An 18,090-nucleotide genomic window follows, 5' to 3' on the forward strand; every position below is an offset into this window, starting at 1 on the left:
ATAGTGTAACAAAGGCGAACACTTTAACAGGGGGAATTCATTGGGCATGAATCATTGTGCTGAACGGTATTTGTCAATGAGCAGAAACACACACGACATTCAAACTATTGATAAGATGTACTGGTCTGTATCTGTAGGCTAACATTGGACAAATAAATGACACTGACTCGCCATATCCTGACTCAGGAAAAAAAAAAAATTCTTGCTTTGCCGCAAACTCAGCAATGAAATCATAGGCCAGTTTGCAGGTAGCCTAACGTCTTTTTCATAGAAGGGAGAGCCCAGTCTCTCCTGTGACATGGAGGTGCGCAAATATTTTTTAATAGCCTGTTCAACTTCGAAAAGCTTCGTTCACCCGATGCCAGTCACTGATCGCAAGTTCGGAAAGCTTCATCTTTTTAAGTTTTAAGTGCAGTGGCCCATATCTGCCCCCTTTGGAATTATATCTCGAGCCTATTATAAGGTCCAGTGCGTTATGTCCTGGGATTCGGATGTGCTCAAAAAGAAAAGAAAAAACACTTTTTTATAGATGGTTATGAGGAGCAATGTGAGAGAGAAATTTGATGATCATTGATCGTTGTTTTGGGACGTTAAGCCTTTTCCATAGGCGTCAGTGAAGGAGATTGAAGAATGACCATTTTTTTTTATACGAAAATATTTCTTAACTACAAAAACTCAGTATCTAAAAACTCAGTGTCATTCAGACTCAACCCTCTTGTTGTTTTATTATCTTTTTCGTTGTCGTTTGAACGTTGGCAAGCAGGCATGTTGCGGTTGCAATTTAAGTGAAATTTCTACAGTAGGCCTACAACATGCTGTTAGGCTGGGCTACTGTCAATGTACTTGTACAGGTAAATGTTCAACAATTGCTGGTGTACAGGTTATATAATCAATTAGCTAAATCATTTGTCCAGCTGTTTAAACATTTTTTCGTGCTACATTCAAACGCAAAAGGTGCTTTGATATATTTTTCGTTTGAACGTCGGCAAGCAGTCATGCTTTGGTTGCAATGAATGAGGATAATTGCTTTTTTTTTGCATTATTTTGAATAAGACTCGCTCCAGTCTCAACAGCACGTACTTTTCCCACACGCTTAGTTCTAACACACATAGGCCTATCCCCTCTCGCTTTCTCTCTCTCCATCCCTGCACACGGTGCTTTCTTAAAGGAGCTGCACCATTTTACAACAATTGCATCTACATTTTCATATTAGAATGTTTTGTCAAGTGTAAGCTTAAACTACCGTGATCAATTGAAGTTCCCGTGCCCCCGCTGCGTCATGGAAGCAGTAAGTCAGTCGCATCAAAAATAGTAGTGGCACCCAAGTGACACCTTGTGGTTGTTTGTGTCAACTGCAGTTTGTGCCATTTCTGCTGAGAAAATGGGGATCGTGATTCATGAAGGAACCCGTCCAAACTTAACGGGGACCCACTGTACATATAGACAGTTCCAAAAGGTTCCACAAACCATTAATAATCCTGAGAAAAGGTAGCCCCTCCTTTTCCACAACTCGCCTGACATTCCCCATAACATTTAAACTGACTACTTTCTCCTACATGCTAAAACACGCTTACACACACACACAAGCAGAGGCACTTTGTTTCAAATGTTTTACACACGGTGCCGGTGTTGTGTGCCTTCTGGTTTCTCCACCTACTGGTTTCCTTGCGCGTTCATGCTCTGCAGCAGTTGTCAGACATTCACAAACAAGTTGTTATAGGCAGTTTGAAGTCGCTTTTCATATAAATGCCATGAGAGCTAGGCTACATTACAGCCACTCGGACAAGAAATGTAAACAATTAGGCGGGTCAATATAGGGTTCAACGTCAAAAATATTGATACAACAGGTTTTTTATGAATTCTGGTACTGTTGGACATGCTAAATAACATACTAAAAATCTAGTAAAATCTGACCTTGGGAAAGGGGTCATTTTCAAAATGGCCGCCAAAATGGCTGTCAACAGGTTAGAATGGCTATATCTCAATTACTATTCAGTCTACAGGGGTGAAATTGATATCAAATGATGGTCAAATTAAACAAGAATAGGATTTTAAATGTTAAAATTGAAAATCAATGCGTTTTAATACAGAGCAAATGCAATACAGGATTATTAACCATCTCCATGGCATGGAGGAAGATAAGACATGTCTTAACTGGTGTTATATCTCATCTAGAGGTTATATGCTTTTAGAAAATATATGGTTTGGGGTGTTTAATCTGTTTTGCAGGAGGGAATAGACCCCGCGGGGGCTACAATGGGTTAGCAGCTCATTGTGGCAGTAGCCCTGGCTTCACTAAGGTATGGGCTGCACCCTACTAAGCTACAGTACGACATAATGAAAAAATACCCCTAGAGTCAGCGAGAGCAGTGGCGGAAGATGACTCACTTGTGATAGACATGGTTACTGACCCTGGAACGAATTTGATTACGAGTAAGGAAAACATGTTTGTGGAAGCCACTAGTTCAGAGAAAACTGAGAAAAAGCTGCAGATGTGTGTGTGTGGTTGGCAGAAGGTTACAAGTCTAAAGGGCCTGAAAATTCATCAAGGGAAAAAGAAGTGCTTGGTAGAGGGAACACAGGGTCCCCGCATTGATAGCTATTTCTTAAGAAGTGCATCAAGTCAGTCGGTTGAAGTTCAGCGACAGGAAGAAACCCACAGTTCGCAGGACATCAGTACCCCTGTTGTTGAGGTAAGTTCTAGCACTGAGGCAGAAAGAGAGGCCAGTCAGCCAAGGAGGGAGAAGATTAATGGTCATAGGCCTGGGGTTAGATGGCCAGGCGCAGCAGAATGTAGAATGTGGGAAGATGTAATAGTGATTTGGTCAGTATCCTGGGTCAGCTCAAGGGGACGGCTGAAAGCAAATTAGAGAAAATGGGAGACATTATTTATAGCTATGGTAAGGAAAGATTTGGTACTATTGAGAGAAGGACAAAACGGCAACATGAGGTAGTTAAATCTAGGCGCCAGCAGGAGATAGATAAACTTATCAAGGAGAGGAGGCACTGCTTAAGAAGCAGTGGAGAAAAGCTACAGATGATGAGAAGGAAGGTATTGACTGTCTACAGGCAGATGTGAGGGAGTGGTTGGTAGTGCTAAGAAGAGCTGAATATATTAGGAAAAATAGGAAGAAGAAATCACGAGCTCGACTAGCATTCTATAAAGACCCATTTAAGTTTGTTAAGTCTTTATTCGTAATGCAGAAGAGTGGTAGTCTTTTGGAACCTAAGCAGAAGCTTGAGGAGTATTTAGAGGGAGTGCACAAAGATAGGGAGCGGTTCAGGGAGATTGTACTTCCTGCTGATATCCCACCTATTGGTGAATTAAGTAGCCAATGCGACGATAGTCCACCAAGGTGGAAAGAGGTGCAAGAAGTAATAAAACATGCAAGGGCCTCTTCAGCCCCGGGACCTAATGGAGTGCCCTACTGGTTGTATAAGAGTGCACCAGATGTTTTAAGATTTTTATGGCAATTAATGAAGATAGTTTGGAAAAAGCAGAGTATTCCCAAGGCTTGGCGGAGGGCTGGGGGAATATTTATTCCCAAAGAAAAGGACGCAGTGGAGATTAATCAATTTAGGCCAATTAGTCTACTGAATGTTGAAGGGAAGGTTTTCTTCAGTGTGGTGGCACGGAGACTGACAAATTACCTTGAAAGGAATAAACTAATTGATACCACGGTGCAAAAAGCTGGAATTCCTGGCTTCTCCGGGTGCTTAGAGCATACCAGCATGATTTGGCACCAAATTCAATTAGCAAAGTGTGAGAAGAGTGACCTGCACATTGTGTTCTTGGATTTGGCTAATGCTTTTGGGTCTGTGCCGCATAGTCTGTTGTGGGAGGCCTTTGATTATTTCAGAATCCCAGGTAGCATTAAAAGCCTAGTAAAAGCATACTTTCTGGATATTCAATTATGTTTTACTACAGCTGAGTACACCACAGGTTGGCAACAACTTGAGATAGGAATCATGGCCGGATGTACCATCTCCCCACTTGCTTTTACAATGGCAATGGAGGTCATCATTAGGGCCTCAAAATGGGTAGTGGGCGGGGAGAAGTTGCAGGGAGGGCCACGCCTCCCCCCGATTCGGGCTTTCATGGACGACATGACAACCTTGACGACAACCGTTCCATGCACCAACAGGTTGCTGGGTAAGTTAAATAGTAATCTGCAATGGGCCAGAATGAAGGTGAAACCAAGTAAGTCTAGGAGTCTCTCAATTGTTAAAGGGAAGGTAACAGATAAGAAGTTTGCTATAAATAAGGAGGTGATTCCCACAGTTCTGGAGAAACCAGTGAAGAGTCTGGGAAGGTGGTATGATGCAAGCCTTAGTGATAAATCACAGGTTGAAGACTTGAGACAGGTCACTAGGCAAGGTATTGCAAAAATTGACAAGTCAGGGCTGCCAGGTAAGCTCAAGCTGTGGTGTTTGCAGTTTGGTTTGTTGCCTCGGCTAATGTGGCCATTGACAGTTTATGAAGTTCCTCTGTCAAAGGTAGAGAGGTTGGAAAAAATGATCAACTCCTTTGTCAGAAAATGGCTCGGAGTCCCACGCTGCTTAAGCAGTGTAGCCTTGTATGGGAAGGGTATTGTAGAGTTGCCAATATCTAGTCTGACAGAGGAATTTAAGTGTGCTAAGGCTAGATTGGAATTGACTCTTACTCAGTCCAAGGACCCAGTGGTGAGGAAAGTTGCACCCACAGTTAATGCAGGGAGGAAGTGGAACCCAGAGCAGGCAGTTAAGCAAGCTCAATCAGCATTGAAGCATAGGGATATAATGGGCCATGTGCAGCACGGGCGGGGGGGTCTAGGGGTGGGTGCAAGTAAACCCTTGTGGAGTAAGGCTTCTGCAGGAGAAAAGAGGAAAATGGTAGTGGAGGAAATGCATAGACAGGAGGAGGCTGTAAGATGTACTAAGGCATAGTCCATGAGCCACAGGCCCAAAAAGGGGCGTGTCACTACCACTTGGGGGGGCAAATTCTCACTATATTTTTCTGAAAGCTACATATCTCTGGAGTATAAAATGGTATGATAGCAAGTTGGATCTTGTAGCTTTGTGGCTGTACAGGCCTTCAAAGTTGACCTCTGATTTGAAAAAAGAAATTTTTTTTGTTAAACGACTCATAAGAGCCCAGAAAATAATCCAAACCTCATTATTACTGATGCATATGGGGTGTTTGATGTTGGCATACATATTTTGAATCATTATGTGATTTTGCCCTTCATTTTGGTTGATAAAATTCAAGATTTATGTGTAATAATGAGCAAATCTACGTTTTCAGAGACACAACGTGTTGCAGCACTAATTGAAATGCCCACTACCTCATTAATCAATGTATTTATACCTTCCTAGCTCCCAGCAGAGACTTGAAATACAAATGATTACATAGGTCTGCATTGCTATGCTATTTACTATTTGTAAATGTACTATTCGGAAACACCCCAAAATTCCAATATCCAAGAAATATAGTGAAGTGTAGACAGTAGTATACAGTTATTTTGCAGAAGGTGGTTTAGAGTAGCATACATTAAATATAAATATGTGCAGTGTATTAGCAGTTACCTTAATAGAGCAGAATAAATATGGCTATGTACTGTAATATGAACAATGTATGAACAACATGTACAGGTATGTGCAATGTAGTGGCGGTACCATTATAGTAGTAGTAAGAACAATATAGATATATGCAGTGTATTAACAGGATATATTACAGAAAAACTGAATAAATATGGATATTTAGTATGAACCATATAGACAGATAGGTACAGTATGTACAACTATGTGCAGTGTGGTAACAGTACCATTGTAGTGCAGAAACAGTAACATTACAATAGTTTTAATAATAAGTGTATGTGCAGGATGAAAAGCAGTAGAATATGGCTATGTACAGTACAGTACAGTACAGTAAGTGTAATTACAGTATGTACATTTGTAAATAAATAGATGGATGGGATAGATGGGTGGGATAGGGTAGTGCAGTTGTGGGGGGGGCTAGGGGATGTCCGCCTCCTTGTTGTCCCTGTCAAGGTTGCCATGGTCGTGTACACCTCAACAGGCACAGGCAAGGAGGCATCAGGCGGGGGCGGGGCAGGGGGTGATGGGGGCTTAGTTTGTTGGATGTCACCGGGATGCAGAGCTAGAGTTCAGTAAGGTGACAGCCGCAGGGAAGAAGCTTCCTCTGAACCTGCTGGTTCGGATGCGGAGAGACCTGTAACGCCTCCCGGAGGGGAGTGGGGTGAACAGTCTGTGGTTGGGGTGAGAACAGTCTTTGATGATGCGCGCCTTACGCAAGCATCGCTTGCCCTGGATGGCCTCGATGGAGGGGAGTGAGGAACCGGTGATGTGTTGGGCAGTTTTCACCACCCTCTGCAGTGCTTTCCGGTCGTGGGCAGAGCAGTTGCCATACCAAACTGTGACACAGTTGGTGAGGATGCTCTCGATATTGCAGCGGTAGAAGTTCCGGTCGTGGGCAGAGCAGTTGCCATACCAAACTGTGACACAGTTGGTGAGGATGCTCTCGATATTGCAGCGGTAGAAGTTCACCAGGATCTGAGGAGACAGATGGACCTCAGAAAGAAGAGACGCTGGTGAGCCTTTTTGATCAGGGTAGAGGTGTTGAGGGTCCAAGAGAGGTCCTCAGAGATGTGGACACCCAGAAACTTGAAGCTGGTGACATGCTCCACCTCAGTCCTGTTGATGAAAATGGGTGTGTGTGTGCTAGCTTTAGACTTCCTGAAGTCCACAATGAGCTCTTTGGTCTTCTTGGTGTTGAGAGCCAGGTTGTTATCAGTGCACCACGATGTTAGGTGCTGGACCTCCTCCCTGTAGGCCGTCTCATCGTTATTGCTGATGAGCCCAATCACCGTAGTGTCATCTGCAAACTTGACAATTGTGTTAGAGCCATGTACAGGTGTGCAGTCGTAGGTGAAGAGGCAGTAGAGGAGAGGGCTCAGCACACATCCCTGTGGTACACTGGTGTTTGATGGTTGAGGAGGTGCGATTATCTAACCTAACAGACTGAGGTCTGTTGGTTAGGAAGTCCAGAATCCATAAGTTTGGTTTTTCTTTTATCATATAAACATATATTGGTAGATGTTTTTTCTTTACCTTGACATGTTTCGACGTATACTTCCATCTTCATCAAAAGGTCACACGGTGGAGTAGTGTGACGCGTTTTTATCAGCTGATGTTGTAACGGAGGTTTGATCCACCTGTCAGTTTTTTGACAGGTGGACCACACCTCCTGCATGCCAGAGTCATTAAGCAGGAGAACAACCGATACCACCGCTGGATGAAGGAGACGATTGAAATAAGAAAGCGGAGCCCAAAGACGATGAACAGAGATGAGGGAGCATATATGCTCTCCCATACCTGGAGTGCCGTCCTGGGGGGCGGCTGACTGACAGCAGGAGGTGTGGTCCACCTGTCAAAAAACTGACAGGTGGATCACACCTCCGTAACAACATCAGAGGATAAAAACACGTCACACTACTCCACCGTGTGACCTTCTGATGAAGATGGAAGTATACGTCGAAACATGTCAAGGTAAAGATTAAACATATACCAATATATGTGTATGTGATAAAAGAAAAAACAAACTTATTTATCTCAAGTGTAGACACAATGAACGCAATACAAGTAGTCCAGAATCCAGTTACAGAGGGAGGTATTGATGCCCAGTTCACTGAGTTTGGTGATCAGTTTGGAGGGGATGATGGTGTTGAACGCTGAGCTGAAGTCAATGAACAGCATTCTTACATAGGTGTTGCTATTGTCAAGGTGGGACAGGGCAGAGTGAAGTGCCATAGAGATGGCATCCTCTGTGCTCCTGTTCTGACGATGATGAATTCAATGAATAGATTAAAGATCATTTGTACTCGTTTCAGCTACAATTTAAAAAAACATTTGTACTGCAGACCTATGTATGTCATCATTTAACATTAATTTCAACTCGCAATTGAAAGTAAGGAAGGTAGAATAGTAATGATCAATAAGGTCTGCATTCAGGTATTGCCATAACATGTTGCTCTGAAAATTCAAATTAGCTTTTTTTTGCACATAAATCTTGAATTTTATCAACCAAAATGAAGAGCAAAATCACATAATGAGTCAAAATATGTATGCCAAAATCAAACACAACATATGCATCAGTAATAATAAGATTTGGATTATTTTCTGGGCTCTTATGAGTGTTTTAACAAAAAAAGCCAATAGGCGGAATTTCCTTTTTTTTCAAATCAGAGGTCAACTTTGAAGGCCTGTACAGCCACAAAGCTACAAGATCCAACTTGCTATCATACCATTTTATACTCCAGAGATATGTAGCTTTCAGAAAAATATAGTGAGAATTTGCCCCCCCAAGTGGTAGTGACTACCCCCTGTGGCTCATGGACTAGCAGTGTCGCAGGCAAAACAAGGGCAGTGGGTGAACTGGGAAGGGGTGGAAAAAAGACGGATTAAATGGAAAGATCTATGGGGCATGGAAGTTGGTAAGATCAGATTTATGTTAGGTGCTACATATGATGTGCTCCCATCTCCCAAGAATTTAAGTCAATGGTTTGGTGAGGATGATAAATGCATACTTTGCTCATGTGTGGGCAGTCTCCACCATATCCTATCAGGATGCAAGGTAAGTCTCACCCAGGGGCGGTATACGTGGCGTCATAACCAGGTATTGAAATGTGTGGCAGCGGCAATAGAGGATAAAAGAAGAGAAGTCAATTCATTAGCAGCTAGTAAAGGGGTAAGGCAAATTAACTTTGTACGTCAGGGGGATAAACCTTGTTCCGCGAAGGCCAGGTGTAAAACCGGCCAGTTGAAAAATGGGGCGGGCTGGGAAATGAAGGTTGATCTTGGCCAGCAGATGGCGGTACCTCCACATATAGTGAGTACTAAACTACGTCCCGACGTAATTCTATGGTCGGATTCAGAGAAGATAGTTTACTTCATTGAACTCACTGTTCCTTGGGACAGACAGAGTGGAAGTGGCCAATGAGCTGAAGAGAGCTAAATACACTGAAATAGCAGAGGAGGCAGCTAAGCGAGGGTGGAGTGTACGATTAAGGCCAATTGAAATCGGTGCACGTGGGTTTGTGGCCAGATCTGCTATTGGCTTGCTGTCTGAATTGGGCATTTGTGGTCAAAGTCTAAGGCAGGTGGTTAGTAACATGTCTTTAGCAGCAGAACGGGCAAGCGAATGGTTGTGGGTAAGGAGAAGTTTCCCTTCCTAGGGCGCAAGCTAAGGTAAGCTAACTGGCTCATTTGTTTTGGTCGTGGGTAAGGAGAAGTTACCCTTCCTGGGGCGCAAGCTAAGGTAAGCTAACTGGCTCATTTGTTTTGGTTGTGGGTAAGGAGAAGTTACCCTTCCTGGGGCGCAAGCTAAGGTAAGCTAACTGGCTCATTTGTTTTGTGTTTGTGATGGACTGTGCCTAGGTTGATGGTACTTGGCTAAGGTTCTTTTATGGTTTATGGTTCAGTCCGCATCAACGGGACGGACCGACCTAGCCAACTTAGACCATGACTAGGTTGGTTAAGGGTATTTGGATGTTTGTTGTGGTAATATGGTGGCAGCATGGGGCGTAAGCTAACTGCTGGCTAATTTGTTTTGTGTTTGGGATGGGGCCTAAGCTAACGGGCTAAGCTAACTGGCTAATTTGTTTTGTGTTTGTGATGGGCTGTGCCTTGGTTGATGGTTGGTTGGCCAAGGTTTTTATGGTTATGGTTCAGTCCACATCAACGGGACGGACCAACCTAGCCAACCTTGACCATGCCTGGGCTGGTTAAGAGTATTTTGGGTATTGGATATTTCAATGTGGTAATATGGTGGCAGCATGGAGGGGAGTGTCTCCAGGACGCTGGTTTCACTGTTAAGCCTTCATGAGGTGTCGTGGGCCTAACTTAACGAAACATCGGTGAATGAGGGTGCCCACTTGATAACCCCAATGACATGCCGCATACTATATAGGCTACTGCTGTTGGATGGGCCATTTGTATTGTGCTTGTGACCATTTGTTGGCGGATTTGTGGGTAGTGTGCTTTTTAAAGTTAAACTTGAGCAGGGGCTTCTGAATGTGTTTTTACCTTGGATTTTGGCACAAGGGATTTTAACATCTAATCCTGTGTATTAATGTAATGCCTGGACAATATAGGCTAAAATGTATCCCCTTTACACTAGATTCGCCTATACAGAATAGAGGGCAATGCATTGTTCATGGGACATGTCTTAACTGGTGTTATATCTCATCTGCAGGTTATATGCTTTCAGAAAATATGTAGTTTAGGGTGTTTGATTTGTTTTCCCTGGACTGTATATGCCAAAATGTATCGGCTTTACACTATATTTGCCTATACAGAATAGAGTATGTATTATGCTTGGCGTGGAGGAAGATGGAAATGTCATTTTGTTGATTAATGTTATATTTCATGTACAGGGTATATGCTGTTTTATGACTTTAATGAACCATGACCCATGTACTGTATAGGCATGCATTGTATATTTGTGTAGATCAATAATTGTTGGCATCTATCATTAGGGGGGAGCTAATTAAACTGAATCTTAAACTATATGCATAAGTAGATCAGAAATAATTATTATATCATTATTCATCATCCTCTGACTCCTCTCAAAGGAACTTGTGTGGATTGTCATATTGTTCATTTTGACACGTTCCACAGGCAGCAGTGCAAGGTAATCCATATCTTCTACACGAACAGCGGAGTGTCTTGCAGAAATGCACACAATTAAGAACAGTTGACTGTCTCTGTACTTGGATCTAACATGAAAGAGTATTTGATTGAGGTTGATTCCATTCCATTCGGTAATCAGTATCTGAAAGCTAAACTGAGGGAGCGGTACGGGAATGACATATGTTTCACAGAAGGGAAAGGTTTTGAAGGCATGGTGACACTGAGAGAGAAAACATCATGCATCCTCAGGTCCTACTATAAGAACACTAAAAAAGGTGGAGATGAAGAGTCATCAGTGACCTCTTAATCTGATAAAACATAAAAAAACACTTTCCTAGGCTGAATAATGCTTCAGATATAGCCAAAATTAGCCTCGGTGGCCATCTTGGACGCCATCTTGAAAATGACAAGTCTTTGAAAATGATCTGATACTTTAGTGTGACATATATGACTCAGTGACCGCTAAATCTGATTAAACATGAAAACACTTTCCTAGGCTAAATAATGCTTCATAGCCAAAATTAGCTTCTGGTGGCCATCTTGGATGCCATCTTGAATATTATAAGTCTTTGAAAATTATGAACTGATACTTTAGTGTAACATATATGAATCAGTGAGCTCTAAATCTGATTAAACACGAAAAACACTTTCCTAGGCTGATTAATGCTTCAGATATCCCAAATTAGCTTCTGGTGGCCATCTTGTACGCCATCTTGAAAATGACCCCTTTACTGGGGTCAGATTTTACTAGATTTTTAATATGTTATTAAGTACATCTAAAAGTATCATAATCAGTTGAAAAACCTTTTGTATCAATTTTTTTTTTCCATATATTGACCCGCCTAAATATATCTTTTGAAAACTAGGATTAAATTGGACTCGATCCTGCAAAAATCAACTCATGCATGACTCTCTCCAACTTGATTGCCTACTCACTGAGCTAACTTATGCCTGGCTGTTGCGTTATACAATTAACTATTGTAGGCTATCAATTAATAACGTAGGCAACACCCAGGTAACATGTTGTCCTGAGGAAGGCTATCTGAAACAAGTGGTTGCCCTTCATCTAAAACATCTGGTTATCTTGGGTTGCTATGGTCGTCTGGTGTGCACTGTGCACATTTTAAGAAGGCTACTCTATATGGTTGATCAACTAAAAATAAAAGATGTAATTGGTGATGATGTTATTGTAGGCCTAGTAGACCTAAATTCTGATCAATTAAATGGTACAAGAGAGGAAACAATCTACATTTTAGGGACTGTTCGTTAATTATAAAAGGGATTATGAGTGCTTCAATCAAAAGTTGCATGACCCTCCCCTCCCTACAAGAACATTTTCAACGACCCTCTAGCAGAATTTTCAAAAAAGACATTACCCTTCCCGGCTCTTAAGCGCTATGAAAACACATTTACTTCAGCTACCATTCTAAAATCAACCTCTGCTTTCTGATCTTACACATCACACTTCATCAAGGTGGTGGCCATTTCAGTAGATTTATTCACTAACATTGTTGTGGAAACACAATAAGCATGGAAACTAAATGCACACTTCTGCAACTGCATTAGCCTACTTGAAATAAGTTACTCCTCTAGTAAGTATTCACATGAAATAAAACATTGAGACCATTCAACAAAGCACTGGGTAGTAACAAATTCAACACATGAACTGGTTGCTATGGACTCGTCTCTAGGCTTCCTCAGTCATTGTAAAGCTGCCGAAGCTTAACATTATCTAAAACTCCATTTCTCAGACGAGCGTCAATTTGGGAACTTGCATGCTACCACTCCTTCCTTCTCAAATAACTTGAAAAAGCCGTTTGCACAATTTCACAAATAATCACAGGCACCAAAAAATACCTAACATGCCAACTTTTTCCGGGTTTATCTGGAGTGTTGGAGTGAAAGGCCATCTCCATTTTGCACAGATGACAAACCACAGAGTTGTTTCCTTTCAAATTGAAGAATTCCCAAACTTTAGATGAATAAGTGCGTGCCGCCTTGCACTTGTGAAACTCTGAGGCGGCACTCCGTTGCTACTACTGCTACTACTCTCTGGCGCTGCCATCTTTGTTTTGTGTCTGATGAATCGACGCGGATATTTTGCGTTGACGTATTTTTTGCGTCGACGTCATCGATTACGTCGGCGCGTTGTCCCAGCCTAACACACACACACAAACACATACAGTTCATGTTGCCACTTGTGCATGTGAACCACCAATGTTCGCACACACATGCATGCATGCATGCATGCACGCACACACATAAACACACACACCCACAAACAGACACATACACACACACACACAGTTCATGTTGTCAACTCATGTTGTCATGTTGCCACTTGTGCATGTGAACCACCAGTGTTCGCCCCCACTCCCCCCCCCACACACACACATGTTATAGATGTTAATGTTATAATAAGGTTCTGTCTACAATAAATGTTATTAGGGCCCGAGCACCGACAGTGCGCGAGGCCTGGACGGTCTACCGCACCGAGAGGTGCAAAGCCCTATTGTTTTTGTAAGGATTATTATTATTATTATTATTATTATTATTATTATTATTATGACCGCTGCACAGCAATGCGGGTAGGAGGGTAGGGCACACACAGTTTTCTGTGAATATCTCGAGAACCGTAGGGTTTAGGAGGACCATCTTTTTTTTGTATGTTGATCTCAAGGAGCCAGGTCAACCCAGTCCATAACCACTCATTTCATGTATAGCGCCACCTAGTTAAACGCAAAAAAGTAAAAATGAGGTGTTGTAATCGCAGGTATCTGTGACCTAACATAGTCAAAACTGCTCAAAATTGGAAGTGTAGGATCATTATGACACCCTCTGAATGCACACCAAGTTTCGTGGAATTCCGTTCATGGGGGACCACACAATAAATTAATTTATGTTATTGTAACAGGTAGACCTCTGCCTGCTATTTCCAATAGCACCTGCCAGTGCTAATGAAGGGGGCGGGGCTTAGGCAATGAATCAATCTGGCACCAGTGGAGCGCTGCTTAAGAGGGGCAGCAGCCAGTAGCAATGTAGACGCCACTGGTGTAGCCCCTGTCTGCTACCGTCAGGTATGCTGTCTCCCCGTAGACATTTGTGGTTTTCTGTTATGTATATTGTGGTGTTTTCATTGTTTAATCTTCTGTGTTCTGTTCTTTTAGGCAGCACAGTCATGCTGGTGGGGTAACATGGGTCGTGCTGCTGTCTTGTCTTGGTTTTGCTTTGGTTATTTGTTATGTTTGGTTTTTGTTTTGCTTGTCTTGTCCTTTTGTTTGTGTAACTTTCATCTTTATTTAGTAGGGAGGTGGCTCTGAGGGGGGTCTAGTTTTAAGGTGTATTCCTTGTAGCTTTACTGTGTACCTTTGCTGTGTAACAGGTGAACTTTTCTTTATGCTTACATGGTATTGGTGTGAACTTCCATAGTTGCCACCCTCACATCTCCACTTCCCTACCTTTTGTCTTAATAAATATTGTTTTCCTGGAATTCATGTCTCCACTGTGTAGTTACGAACCTGAAAGCGGTACGATCTCTTAAAGATTCCCTGACGCATTAGGCTTCAGGGTGGCGTAGTCAGGCTACTGTGATTGGCCCCTTGGCCCTTCCTATGCATCACCCTGTTACATTATGTTATGTTTAGCACTATTACTCAATCTGAGCTTGGTAAAATTATAACTCAAACCGGCTCCTCAACATGTGTTTTGGATCCAATCCCTACTAGATTTCTCAAAAAAGTATATGATGGCTTAGCTCCCTTTATTCTCAAGGTAATAAAATACCTCATTAGAAACAGGTATATTTCCAACTGCTTTTAAAACCGCTGTTGTGAAACCTTTACTTAAAAAGTCGAATCTTGACCATACCAATCTGAGCAACTACAGGCCTATATCAAATCTACCGTTCCTGAGCAAAGTACTTGAAAAAGTCGTTTGTAATCAGTTAAATACCTTCCTCAACGAAAACAGTATCCTTGAAAAATTCCAATCAGGTTTTAGATCACATCATAGCACAGAAACGGCTCTAGTAAAAATAGTCAATGATCTCAGACTGGCTACTGACTCAAACAAAGTCTCAATCCTTATTCTTCTGGATTTGAGTGCGGCATTTGACACCATTGATCATAGCATCCTAATTCACTGCCTTGCGAAGTGGGTGGGTCTCTCTGATAATGCTCTAAACTGGTTTCAAACCTACATTACTGGCAGGGATTTTTATATTAGTCTAGGAGATCATGTATCTGAAAAACATGACTTGCCTTTTGGTGTGGCCCAGGGGAGCTGCCTTGGTCCCCTGCTATTTTCCCTATATATGCTTCCGTTGGGAAACGTCATAAGTCAGCATAATGTAAACTTCCACAGCTACGCAGATGATGCCCAATTGTATATTTCTGTGGAGCCAACTAACCCAGATGGCCTTTGCTCCCTGCATGCCTAACCTCCATTAATCAGTGGATGAGCAACATTTTTTTGAAACTAAATGATGACAAAACAGAGGTACTTTTGGTTGGACCAAAACTAAAGCGAGATATTGTTCTTAGTAATCTGGGGAACTTGGCGCACCAGGTCAAACCAAAAGTAACAAGCCTCGGTGTCATCTTAGATGCAGAGTTAAGTTTTAAGCCCTATATCAGTAAAGTTACTCAGACAGCCTATTTCCACTTGAGAAACATTGCCAAAGTGTGGCCCTTTTTAACTCCACAAGATGCAGAAAAACTAACTCATGCCTTTATCACTAGCAGGTTAGACTACTGCAATGCACTTTTCACTGGTCTTCCCAAAAAACATCTAAAGAAATGGGCACTCATACAGAACTCTGCGGCTAGACTTTTAACTAAGACCAAGAAGAGAGAACACATCACCCCTGTGTTGGCTGAACTGCACTGGCTCCCTATTTCCTATAGAATTGATTTTAAGGTTATGTTAATTACTTACAAAGCTCTGAATGACACATATACACACACACACACACATAAACATAAACATGTACACGCACACATGCACACAATTCAAGAATTTCTCAGAATTATGAACAGGCAAGATGGGGGTGGCTTTGTATAAAATTAATTTTACATGTGAAATCTATGAACTAATCATGTTTTGGTACTTGTTGTCTAGCAGATACCAGTGAGAATTGAGTGTGGATAATTCAATTTAGTGAGACAGTTAGAATCATATATGCCTTTCAGCGTGATTTATTTTTGTGGAAAAAAATTGCTGGACTGGGCGGCGGTCATATTTTGTACCGCTCTACGGTACATCTAGTTACATTTTGTTTTTATTCACATTTTACACAATGTCCCAACTATTTTTTCTGTGTTGGGGTTGTAGATGTATAACTTGATTGGTGATTGGCTCTGTTACACATAAATAGATACTGGGTCAGACATTTGTGCGCGCACACACACACACACACACCTACCTTTGACATCAAGAGTTAATTTCCCGCTTGGTTGTGATTCTGTGGGTCTGTCTCTCCTCTCCCCCTGACACCAGTACTGGCCCATATGAGACTTAGTAGCTCTATTGATGGTGAAGGTGTTTCCCTCAGACACTGGGGTTCTGCTGGACCCCTTATACCACGTATATATCCAGCCACTGTGAGACGCTATCACACACTTTAGAGTGACCGTCTCTCCAGTGAACACAGGACTCTTGGGTTTTACAGTCACTGTAGCCAAAGGCAGCTCTGCAGAGGAGTAGATGGAGAGAACAAGGAGCAAAGGAGAATGAATATGAACTGTTCTCATTACATTAAGACCTTTAGTAACAATATAGTAAACATGTCCATGTAATATATCAGTATATATAGTATAAGTATAAATACTATTTTGATCCTGTGAGGGAATTTTGGTCTCTGCATTTATCCCAATCTGTGAATTAGTGAAATACACTCAGCACACAGTGAACAAACAGTGAGGTGAAGCACAAACTAATCCCTGTGCAGTGAGCTGTCTGCAACAACAGCAGTGAGGGGTTAGGTGCCTTGCTCAAGGTCACTTCAGCCGTGCCTACTGGTCGGGGTTCGAACCGGCAACCCTCTGGTTACAAGTCCAAAACACTAACCAGTAGGCCACAGCTGCCCACTTATCAGTACACAATGCTGACATGGCACCTTTTGTATTCTGTTAAGCACTTTGCACTCGGCACTTTAATCACTTGCATCATGTGATGTCAGGTGTTCAATTAGTATGGGCTGCTAGGTACCTGTCTTTTGTCTGAGGAAGGGCAGTGTGCCCCGAAACGTCACATGTGGTGAATTAAAAAGAAACAATTATTGGAGCTCTAGTGTGCAGACTTTTTTGTCATTTTTATTGTCGCTTTTTGAGTCCAGCACCTACTTTTTAACATTCAGATGTGCGCACCCTCTTCTACATTATTTGTGGCGGGTTACCAGCAAACAATGTTTAATGCATTAACTCAAGACCTCAAACGTTTTCTAAACAATAAAAACAGAAAGGATGCAGCAGGCAGCCAATGTAGAAGAGTAATTTCCAGTGGAAGAACAAAATGCTGAATGAAGCCCAAAGCTATGAAGGCATATCTGGCAAGTTGTTATTTTATGAAGACGTAAATGGTTGAGCTATATGTCAAGTTTACAAGAGACATAATGCGTGAGCATGACACACTATCCAGGGAAGCGCTCACACAGCTGTGGTAGCGGGGCCAGGAGGATTACTGTCAGCGCATGGCTTTCTATAAAATTCTTCAACAGAAGCCTTATTATGACCACTGCGCAGCGAAGCGGCAGTCATATAGGTTTAGTCAGAATTTTTTTTTTTTTTTTCTTTTTCTTTTTCGCATGCCCAAATTTCCGTCAATGATGCCCGGGACACTGAAAGACCGGGGTACACGAAACTTGGTGGGCATGTAACCCCATATGGATAGCATGGAACCATCGTTTTTCGTTTTGATCTGTAGCCCCCCCGCTAGACTGCACCCCCCGAAAGGAGGGTAGGGCAGACACAGTTTTCTGTGAATATCTCGAGAACCGTAGGGTTTAGGAGGACCATTTTTTTTGTATGTTGATCTCAAGGGGCCATGTCAACCCATTCCATAACCACTCATTTCATGTATAGCGCCACCTAGTTAAACACAAAAAAGTAAAAATGAGGTGTTGTAATCGCAGGTATCTGTGACCTAACATGGTCAAAACTGCACGAAATTGGAAGTGTAGGATCATTATGACACCCTCTGAATGCACGCCAAGTTTCGTGGAATTCCGTTCATGGGGGGCCACACAATAAATTAATTTATGTTACTATACACCAACTGGCCTGTAGGTGGCTGGAGACAGTTTTCTGTGAATATATCGAGAACCGTAGGGCCTAGGAGGTCCACCTTTTTTTTGTATGTTGGTCTTAAGGGGGCATGTCAACCCATCTCATTACCACTTATTTC

At 42.2% G+C, this 18,090-nt stretch overlaps 2 protein-coding genes across 2 annotated transcripts in view; one reads left to right on the plus strand and one right to left on the minus strand.

Moving 5' to 3' along the window:
• Positions 1-18,090, plus strand: part of LOC121719390 (NACHT, LRR and PYD domains-containing protein 12-like) — a 705,660-nt gene that overhangs the window by 119,572 nt on the left and 567,998 nt on the right. The gene's annotated exons all lie outside the window — the stretch shown is intronic.
• LOC121719420 (Fc receptor-like A) overlaps positions 1-18,090 on the minus strand; it is a 132,822-nt gene that overhangs the window by 5,310 nt on the left and 109,422 nt on the right. Inside the window, exon 8 of the mRNA XM_042105036.1 lies at positions 16,112-16,378. Within this exon, the coding sequence (XP_041960970.1) occupies positions 16,112-16,378 (267 nt within the window). The remainder of the gene's footprint in view (positions 1-16,111; positions 16,379-18,090) is intronic.

This window comes from Alosa sapidissima, chromosome 9 (genome assembly GCF_018492685.1).
Source record: "Alosa sapidissima isolate fAloSap1 chromosome 9, fAloSap1.pri, whole genome shotgun sequence".
NCBI lineage: Eukaryota > Metazoa > Chordata > Actinopteri > Clupeiformes > Clupeidae > Alosa > Alosa sapidissima.